Source organism: Paramisgurnus dabryanus, chromosome 4, assembly GCF_030506205.2.
Source record: "Paramisgurnus dabryanus chromosome 4, PD_genome_1.1, whole genome shotgun sequence".
Taxonomy (NCBI): Eukaryota; Metazoa; Chordata; class Actinopteri; order Cypriniformes; family Cobitidae; genus Paramisgurnus; species Paramisgurnus dabryanus.
This window is the reverse complement of record NC_133340.1, coordinates 19,706,951-19,718,323: the sequence shown is the minus strand read 5'-3', so window position 1 is coordinate 19,718,323 and position 11,373 is coordinate 19,706,951. Positions and strand designations below refer to the sequence as shown.

Below are 11,373 nucleotides of genomic sequence, written 5' to 3'. Positions count from 1 at the left end.
GCAGCAGTAGGAAGTCAAGGCTGAAGCTAAAATCGGAGAAAGCGGAACAGAGCTGAATCTATTATAGAATTCCTATGTAGTGGAATGGATTTGACTGACGGCGCTCTGACAAATTAGAGAAAAAGTGAGTGTGTCCAATATCATTCGTTTTAAAGTGGTCTTATAATGGTTCAGACGCCCATGTACAAATCCTTTGTGTGGAAACTATCTGTACACTCTAAGAAAGGATGTTAATTTTGTACACATTGTTTTGTGTTATACTATTTAACACATTATGTGTTATTTTAAGACTGTATATGTGTCATTGTGTGTTGATTTTGTGTTAAAATAAATAAAATGACAACACAAGATGTGTTAAACAAAACAAGATGTGTTTAAACAACACAAAATGTGTTATTCCAATAATAACACAGATATGTGTCTAGTTAACACATTAAATGTGTTTTGCTTCACTAAACACAAAATGTGTTTTTTTTAACACAACTGTTTTAGGAGTGTATGGTACACTCCTAAAACATTTGTGTAAAAACAACACATTAAATTGCATAGCATCATATTTTTTCATTGCATCTGACTGCATTGCATTGTAAAGGTGTGAATCGCATGTATATTTAATGCAGTGGTTCTCAACTCCAGTCCTCGGGACCCACTGCTCTCCATATTGTGCATGTCTCCCTTATTTAACACACCTGATTCAGGTCATCAGCTCGTTAGGATAGATTCCATGAATTGAACTGAGTGTGTCAGATATGAGAGACATCCAAAATGTGCAGAGCAGTGGGTCCAGAGGACTGGAGTTGAGAACCACTGATTTAATGTATCGTATCGTAGGCTACGCACCGAGATGCAAATCCCTACTTGCTGGGCACTGATGCTTGGCTTTCTCTGCGAAAATAGCTGATTTGGTATTGCACCTGCCTCTTGCTAAATACTCGCGCAGCAGGGCGGCACTAGCAGATGCAAATACCTGCATGCCAACTTCATTGAAGCTTAAGCAGCTTCTTGAAGTAGATCAGTCCTGAGAAGCGCGTTCCCAGTTCTTCAGTCACGATGTGGCATCTCTGCTCCCTTCCTTCAGGGATCGAAGGTTACATAAATATCTGAGGCGCTTAGCTGAATAATTGAACAAAATATCAATCAGAAATAATGTTATGTCATAAGGTAAAAGAAGATTGAGTTCATTTATAGAGTTCTGATACTTACTGAAATATTCCCATAGACAGGAGGACTCCAGTTAGATTCTTCATATCTGTCATCAGCAGTCTATATGAGAGAGAGAGAGAGAGAGAGAGAGAGAGAGAGAGAGAGAGAGAGAGAGAGAGAGAGAGAGAGAAAAGAGAGTAAGTGAGAGTAAAGGAGATTGTGTTTATTCATAGGGTTCTGATACTTACTGGATTATTCCCATAGACAGGAGGACTAAAGTTAGATTCTTTATATCTGTCATCAGCAGTCTATATGAGAGAGCGATAGAGAGAGTAAGAGAGAGAAAACACTTCATTGTATAATTGGCTCCGCCCACTGGCATCTAGCTCTGAGTACTGTACACTGTCAGAAATAAAGGTACAAAACTGTACATTTTCTGTCACTGCCGCTGTAAATTTCCGTTTGGTACCTTTACAGGAATACAAAACATAATGCAATTTTGGGTATATTACCGTACCTTTTGGACCTACATTGTTAGAAAAAAATCAACATTTGTACCCTAGTTGTCAGTGGGGCAGCACCCTTTAAAAAGGTAAATGTATGGACCATTAGGTACAGATATGTAAACATTTACTTCCAATATGTACCTTTGAGATACTAATATGTATTTTTGAGGTACTAATAAGCTCTCTTTGGTCCAAGTATGTACCTCTGAGGTACTAAAATGAAATCCTTAGGTGCAAGGCTGTACTTTTTGAAAGGGTACAGCCCCAGTGACAGAAAAGGTACAATTTTGTACCTTTATTTCTGACAGTGTAAGGCAATTTCAGTCAAAAAATGACAAACAGAGTGGTATAAGTTCTTTGGAAAAACACCTTAGGGAGAATTTTAACAAAGGAATATGCATGTCATGACCACTTTAAAGGGCCCTTATTTTTTTCGGCTAAAAATTACATTATTTTCCACATACCGTACATTTTTGTATTACCTCTAAGCCCTGCCTTTTTGTAACAGGTCGTTTGTACAAAGCTCATTGTTCTGAGAAAGCGCGATGTGAACCGATTGGCCAGATATCCAGCGCATTGTCATTGCAGAATACCTCAATTACGTAAACAGAAATGTGACCCTCCTTACCATGTTTTGAAAGATGAGCTCCTAAAGCAGGAGTGTCCAACCCTGTTCCTGGAGGGCTACCGTCCTGGAGATTTTAGCTACAACCCCAATCAAACACAGCTAAAGCAGCTAATCAAGGTGTTATGACAAACAAGCGCTATACTCTACACTGCACAAAATTTGTGTTTGAATTGTCAGTAGGAAATTCTTTAAATATGAAAACAACAGGATGTCGAAGCCTTTGTGTACATCCAGCCTTGTACCCCCCCCCCCCCCGTGTTTAGAAAGTAGTCCTTTCGTAAAATGTGCACAATCGAACATTTGGACTGTATTGTTCTGAAACAGTTTGTTAAATAAAACATAACCCCTGGTTACTTAAAAGTCGTTTGCCTTTAGCAAGAGAAAACACAGCGTCTACTCTACATGGCGGAAACAAAAATACTACAGTGTGATTGAAAATTACACCCTCTATCTTTCAGTATACATTAGGGCGATGTTATGCAAATGTTCAAACAAGTATGACATCTAAATGCAGTTTTAGGATGAGGCTTTACTTTAAAAAAAAGAAATCTCTTGAAATATGAAATAATATGAAATAATATGAAATAATATGAAATCGGTTCATATGACTTCTTTAATATTTTAGTAGTGAGGAAAGCTTCATTTTAAACACTTACCCTTAGATTCTCATACAGGTCATCACATGTCTTATGGCTGTTGTGAGAAGGACTACGATGAACTGTCTTTGTCAGAAAAAAAAACAGAAAAAGTGAAAATAAGAATAATAACTCAAACAACTATGTGGTTCTTATAAATTAACATTCAGTTATTTTGTTATCACAACAATTTTTTTCTCATCTTACCTGAGACTTTGAGTTATTTCTCTTTTTCATCCAGCTGATTCTCCTTTAAAACAAACTGGTCATATTATACAGGGTTTATAGAGCAGATAATATTGTTAAAAACCCCATAAAGCATTAAAAGCATTTTCAATTCAGTGCTGAATAATGAATATATAGCCAATTGCTTTTTTGAGAAGATATTCAACCATATTATCCTGTATGACAGTTGCATTACATGGAAAAAGCCCCTACGTTAATAGGATTTTGTTTCTCTTTTCCTGTCTCATTCTCGAACCTGAAGACACTGAGACTAACAGACCCAGTTCCTGCTGCAGTGAAGCTCATCACACCACTGATCTACTGGCCTTTCTTCAACCTGATTCCTAGTCGATGTCTGCCGATCACCGACTGCTTCCTATCTAATAATCAAATATATATATATATATATATATATATATATATATATATATATATATATATATATATATATATATATATATATATATATATAAAATGTTTTAACTCACATAACATTTTATAATATAGTATCTAATATATACACGACAAAATCCCCGGTGTTCAATTAACACCGGCTCTGTGTTTATATGGGTACCACCAGCAGGGTGTTAAAAGTAACACAGAAGCAGTGTTAGAGTTAATAAGATACTTAAGCAATGATTTGAGTGATTATTCGATTATTGAAGACACCTGGTGATAATGAGCAGAACTACAACGGCAACTTCCAGCCACTGCCTTAGAAAAAATCAACTGAAAAGACATCTCTCTTATTACAAACCAGACTGACTTTTGTCTACTTTGAAATTGTTTGGTCGCCGTTATGGTGATCAGTGTTTCCTTTAGTTGGGCAGTTTGACTCTTGTTTCTGCCTTTGAATCGGTGTTTATTAAACGCATTATTTGTTTTAAAGATGTTAAAACAAAGTTTATATAGTTTGTATAGCAGCGGTTGTGTATTAAAGTAAATTGTTTGCACAGTCAAAAAATTCAGCATTCATAGAAAATCAGATGTTGATCAAATATATATTATTCTCTATTGGATTTCACTAACAAGGCTTTCCTCAGATCAAGCTTTTTTGAATTTTATTAAATACTTTTTTGCATCACATGCAGATATCATGAATCACCCCATTAATCGGAACCATGGTGACAATCATAATGTTGCAAAGCATGCTGTGATCCACCATAGTATAATACTCACGACTCCCATCATGCATTGCAACATAAATTATGTCACCATTGTTGTGATTAATGGGGTTATTCATGATATCTAGACGTGAGGCAAAAAAAAAGAGTTTCCACCATGTATTTACAATAAAATTGGAAGAGCTTGATTAGAGGAAAGCTCTGTAAATTAACTCTTTAACTGCCAGCATTTTTCACGATTTTCACAAAAGTTTAATGCCTTCCAGAAAATGCTTCTTTTTTACAGTAAATATATAAACATAAAATATAAAAAATCTGTTTCATCCTACCTTCATGTGTTCTGTTTTTATCACCTCTCAAATATGTGTAGGTTTCATCAAAAACACCAACTTTTGATCAAAAAGCTGAGATAATTCCATTTTTGTGAAGGACTTTTGATAGAGATCAGACGCAGAGCGATCTTTAAAACATACACGGACATACAGCTGTTTGCCCTAGGGCAATACTTGCGGTATTATAAGTTGCAGAAGAGCGCCACCTGGTGGATAATAGCAGTATTGCAGATTGAGTAGATATCTTGTCAATGGCGGAGAAAGAGATAAAACCATTTGGGAATATATATTTTACCAACATTTTATTTTCTATGAGTACTGAATTTTTTGTCTGTGTAAACAATTTATTTTAATCTACAATCTCTGTTACAAAAACTTTATAAACTTTGTTTTAACAACCTATGCAACAAACAATGTGTTCAATAAACACAATTGCAAACACCACAAAAGGCAAACAAGAGTCAAACTGTCCAACTTAAGGAACCACAGATCACCATAATGGTGACCAAACAATTTCAAAGTAGACAAAAGTCAGTCTGGTTTGTAATAAGAGAGATGTCTTTTCAGTTGATTTTATCTAAGGCAGTTGCTGGGAGTTGTAGCTGTAGTTCTGCTCATTATCACCAGGTGTCTTCAATAATCAAATAATCACTCAAATGATTGCTTAAGTATCTTATTAACTCTAACACTGCTTCGGTGTTAATTTTAACTCCCTAAAAAAAGCTGCTTTAAAACAATTAAAAAATTGCAAAAATCTCTATATAAATAAAATTGAATTATGTGTAAAATACAGTCATTTAAGATAAATTTAGGACAAATGCAGTTAGCCTACAGACAGTGTAAGCAAATATTACACATCACATGTCTTACCAAATTATCATCACCACAATAAAAACTGCAGCCACGAAAATCAACACTCCAATGACCGTCTGTAATATCACCATATTTCCTGCAAAAGGAAAAACAGAGCAAAACACATATGAACCAAGAGTAAAGCATGTCCAAAAGCATACCGGTCAGCCCTCCCGTTTCTCCTGGAATTCTCTTGTATTTTAGCATTCTATCCCCCTATCATCCTGTTTAAGTATTTTCCTGTATTTATCCCATATTTAAAAAAAAACTGCTGTTTGAGCTTTACTGTTATGTCAAATCAATCACGGTCAAGCTTACAAAAACACTTCTTAGAAGGTGTTAATGGGGGCATATTATGAGTTTTTTTGTAAAATAAGTATTTTTGTGTCCCCAGAGTGCGTATGTGAAGTTTTAGCTTTTTTTCTGTTAGCTGGGCTAGCCCTATCTCAAAATAAAGATATATTCATACCTTTAACATTGAGTGATACAGCAGCAGATCTCTGAGATCCGACTTCATTCTGAGCCTCACAGTAAAACCATCCACTGTGACTGGAGTTAATGTTAGTGATGCTGTACGTCTGTCCAGATCCAACAGATGATCTTTCATTCTCCTTAAACCAGCTGTAGATCTGAACAGGTGGATTTGATTCACTGCTGCAGGTCAGATTCACTGAATCACCCTCCATTATTACACCAGAAGGATTGATAGAGATTACAGGTTTATCTGGAGCATCTAATTAAATAAGATTATTGTAGTCCTTTACATTTGAGCATCTTACCTAATGAAGTTGCAACTGAAAAAATTCAAAAATTAAATAAACTTACAGATGACATTGAGATATTGATGAGGTGATGTGAGTTTGTGTCCCTGTACAGCACAGCTATAGTTGCTTGCATCCTCTCTTCTTACTGACTGCAGGATGAGTTGATTGTTTCTCTCACTTAATGACTGTGTGTTTTTAAACCAGATGAATGTTGATCTGTCAGTCAGACTGCATCTGCTTTTACATGTAAGAGTCACTGAATGTCCCTCTGTCACTGTCTCACCTGAAGACTCCACCTGAAGATCTGACAACACAACACAGATACAGATATCTACATGTCATTCAACACACATTATTATCATCAGAGAGTAATTCAATTACCTGTGATATTAAGAGTCAATCCAGGTTTACCAAACCATTTCCCATCTGGTATATCAGTGATGAATCTGAAATAGTATTTGTGTGAATCTGTCGGTCTCACATCTGTCAGTCTCATGGTGCAGTCGTGATGTTTATCTCCCAGATACTGAATCCTCTGACTGTATTTAATGTCATTAAACAGATCTGGATGCTCTTCATTTGGTGGTATACCATCAGTTTTGGTCCAGAACACGTTCACGATCTTATATCCAGTAGGGTATTTATAAGTGCAGTTTATTATCACTGTTGAACCCTTTAGTGCACAGATGGATGAAGAGCTGTAATTCACACCCCACTCATCATCAGCACTATAAACACCTGAAACACACAATGATCATGATGAATACATTAACAACAGCTTCAGCAAATGCTGAACTTTAACTGATAAACATCTAAAGTGTGAAGATCTTTAGTTGAGGTTAAAGGTGTTAATGATCATTTAACAGCTGAGACAGAATTACGCCAACAAAACAAAAAACATTAAAATAAAGAATCAAATGATGAATTAAGTGATTTTAGGAGAGACATATTTTTATTTGGTTTGTATGAATAATAAATATATAAAGTCTAAATATATCATCAGTAACTCACCGTGAATCATGAAGAGAAAGATCAGAGGAGGAGGAGCCAACATGATTGACATCACCATAGCAACACCTAAATTCAACAGATGATGAAGTGTTTCAACTCAACACTGAAGACTTTTTCTCATTAAGTTTCTTTGTTTCTCATAAACTCACTAAAATATCTCACAGTTTTACTATGATGAGTAATCATCTGATTTATATTTAATATTCAATTTTAAACATGTAAATATAATTTAAAATACCACACATTACATCACACCCAAGAGAAAATTATCTTACACTGTGATTTTCACATTAATGATATAACTTTATATTCTTAATCTATGTGGACCACTTTTTCATTTCTATTGTTTGAAGAAATCATTTCATGTGCACAAACTAACATCCAACTACTGTAGGCACTACAACCATAACACAAACCAGAACAGCCCATAAACTTTGATGACCGGCTGACCTTCATTGAACTCATCACAAAGAAAACACGGTCATGCAGATTACATTACACAGCATAAGGAAAATCCCTTCATATCTAACTCAACATGTGGCTTAACTCTTTGTTCAGGCACTGATAATTTCTAGACTGAACTACTGCAATGCTCGGCCTGCTGGTTTATCAAACCACTCCAAATTATTCAAAATACAGCAACTAGAATGACTTTACAGAACCCCAAAAAACCACATGGCACACCTCTCTTTATCTCTTCCTATTGTCTACCAGTCTACGAGTTCAGGTTATTGCTGCTTGCAAATTGGCCATTGATTCATCGACCAGCACATCTACAATTAATCTACACCCCACCTATAACCCTCCAGTTAGTGACTGAACGGCACCTTGTGACATCCTCACTAAAGGACACAAAATTCACTATTCCTGTCTGGTTAGCAGCATCACTTAAAACATTCAGAAAACATCTAAACACACGAGGAGCTCAAATGCAAAAGCCTTGTGTAAGACAGTTCTTATGACAATAAAATTCATGCATTTCAGCTAGGCATGAAAATCTTTTAACAGGTACAGTATCTATGAAGTGTTAGAAATGAGAAACATTAATGTGTGTTTAGAGATAATAAAGTCCTGCTCTTACCTTCAGATGCTCTTATCACTTAAAGACCTCAGTAGAAATGATGGAGTTAAAAATATCACAGAGGTTTTCAGCTTCTGGGCAGCTGTGGTTAACACATTGTATTTAGAGATGCATGTTAATGCTTCTCAACTTAAATTTAAGGTGATATCTGACCTCATCTGCAGGTCAAGCCAAATGAATAAATGTAAATGTGCATACATAATGCATAACATAAGATACACAACACCAGCTGGACTCCAGTTAGACCAGCTTAAACCAGTTAAGACCCACAGACCATCTTGTGCTGGTTTCCCAGATAGCATGCAAACCATTGAAACAATGTTAAAAACTGTTGATTTGTCAATGTTAACTTCATTGAATCAATATCAGGTTTGCACCCTCCATTAATATTGAAAAAATATTGAGATTTCAACAAATCACCATTATTGTGATCAGTGTTTGCTTTAGTTGGGTCCTTGACCCAGTTATTCACTAAGTTAAGTCTTTCTTTTCTTTTTTTTTGTGTTTGTTTGTGTTTATGTAGATGTAACACATCTGCATTGGAAAAGAAAGATGTGTTTCAAAGTTAATTTGAACTTGAAACTGATTGCTTTTTGTGAAGAATTCAAGATTATATACAATTAAGCTGCTTTACATGATTATGTTGATCCGTTTTTGACATTAATAATTGTTTTGGTTTGTAAATACACTGTGACAAGACAAACAGAAAAACTGCTGACACATTCAGACATCATTACTCATCCTACAAATCTCGATAATGGTGACAATCATCAAACAAATTCATATAAAACGATCAACTGTAATGCATGCTGGGAGTCATAAATTAGTTTAGTAATACGATAATACCCAGCATGCATTGCAGCATGAAGCTTTCTTTTGTTAATCGTCACCATTGATGAGATTCATAGACCGATTCATGATGTCAGAGATAGATTCTGTAGTTTAACTTTTTAAATGTGTTTTTGTAATCCTCAAAATAACAGACCTGACACAGTTTCCAACTAGTACTGTAAAATCATAAGATGTTTTTGCATAACTTCAACAGTATTTCATTAATATAATTTAGGTATATCTACAATAATTAAACTACTTGATAACAAAGATCTTTGTTAAAACACTGCTTCAGCAGCCAAAGAAAACTTACCATTAAAACACAAGAGTAAAGGGCCCAACTAAAGCAAACACTGATCACGATAATGGTGATTTGTTGAAATGTCAATATTTTTTCAATATTAATGGAGGGTGCAAACGTGATATTGATTCAATGGTATTAACATTGACAAATCAACGATTTTTAACATGGTTTCAATGGTTGCATGCTATCTGGGTTAAGATGTTTTTTTCTGGCAGGGCAATCTGAGAAATTGATTTTTGCTTACTTTGTTTTGCGTAAACATGTTTAATCACAATATAACAAAATACTTCATGATGACAAACAATTTTATTGAAGGTCAAACACGGCATTACTGCTTTCACAGAGGTAAGAAACAGAAACGTGACAAATAAATGTGTGATTGTGTGAGGTCCAGCAGAAACAGGAACTTCACAACCCACTCACATCTACCTTCTCATATACGAGTGTAGTGCCCTCTGACATCACTTCCTGTCTAATATGACTGCCTACAGGAAATGTAAGGTAAGGTTCAATTCCTCTCATTCAACACAGGGTAAAACACAACTGAACAAGTTAACATGGACAAAGAAAAATCATATTTACAATACACAGTATTGAGCTACATGTATATTTTACCTAATGGCTTCTACAACAATTGTTGCGTTTACATGTACAATTGTAATCGGTTTAAATGTTCCATCTGAATAAAAATGCTCCATGTAAACAACTCAAGTGAAAAAAAGAGCCAAACTAATTTAAAATCTAATTGGTTTGAGAGGGTTGGTTTATACCTTTTGTACTCTGCTCAAAAGGACATTTAAAAACTTTAAAGGTGCTCTAAGCGAATTGACGCGTTTTAGACCATAAAATATTTTGGTAACACTTTATTTTATAGTGTCTTTGTTACACATGTTACATGTAATTATTATAGTAATAACAGTTAATTATGCATAATTGCATGCAACTAATCCTAAACCAAACCCTTACCCTAACCCCAACCCTACAGTAAGTACATATTGTTGATGATTATAACTTAGTACTTAAATATATAATTACAATGTAACAGTGACGCCTTAAAATAAAGTGTAACCAACATTTTTGTTACATGCAGCAAACATCTCCTCACTATCTGCTTGCTGCCTGTCCGCTGATCAAACTGTAAAAAAACACGATCTCTGTAGACAGCCCAGGCTTCACAAACGGCAATAACACCAAAGTGGCCAAACCTATAAACAGAAACCATAACAAAGTGTTCCAGCCAATAAACGACAAGAAGGATTTGGGGGTGGGGGTTGGGGTTGGGCAATCAGTTTGTCAATCAGTTTTTTACCCTGCTCTACAGCTATTGAGATCTATCCATTAAGTTTCCTGGAAAGCTCATTTTCTGGTTTTAACATTGTCACTGATAATTGTATTCTGAAATTGGTGATGGAAATGAACACAACTACATGTACACAGGAAAATCCCCAGTGTTAAATTAACTCTACCAGTGTTAAATCAACACTATTTGGTGTTTATATAATCCACACCAAGATCGGTGTTAAAAAAGACTGGTGTTAAAAATATAACTCTGAATCAGTGTTAAAGTTAATGAGATAATGAAGTGATGATTAAGACATTAATGGTGAGCACCTGCTGGTCATTCAAATCAATTACATTTTGGACATTTTCCTGTCTCTAAATTTTTATTTTGATGACTCGTTTTCTGGGGAAAATACTAAAATAATAAAGAAAGACAAATTACTAAAAGCAATAGATGAATACTGTTAGGTGTATGCCTCCAAAAGCTGCAATCTTTCACGTTTGCCTCTCTATCAGCATCTCTGTTTGAAAAATAAAATAACTTGCAGAGTTATTTTCTAAATGGATAAGTTTGACTGATAAACAGCTGTCAGAACAAAATACAAGTGCTCAACTATTCCAGCATCCACACACGTGATTTAGTAGACAAATCTTCT

General features: G+C 35.1%; 1 protein-coding gene across 1 annotated transcript; it reads right to left on the bottom strand.

Moving 5' to 3' along the window:
* Positions 1-742: 742 nt before the first annotated feature.
* On the bottom strand, positions 743-8,318 carry LOC135760472 (B-cell receptor CD22-like). Its single transcript, XM_065274463.2, has 11 exons — positions 8,302-8,318; positions 7,221-7,286; positions 6,591-6,947; positions 6,271-6,513; positions 5,915-6,178; positions 5,464-5,542; positions 3,120-3,162; positions 2,934-2,999; positions 1,392-1,451; positions 1,204-1,263; positions 743-1,113 (listed from the first exon to the last, which is right to left on the bottom strand). The coding sequence occupies exons 2-11, from the start codon at positions 7,276-7,278 to the stop codon at positions 1,075-1,077; spliced, it is 1,269 nt and encodes a 422-aa protein (XP_065130535.1). The 5' UTR covers positions 7,279-7,286; positions 8,302-8,318; the 3' UTR covers positions 743-1,074.
* Between the last annotated feature and the right edge of the window lie 3,055 nt (positions 8,319-11,373).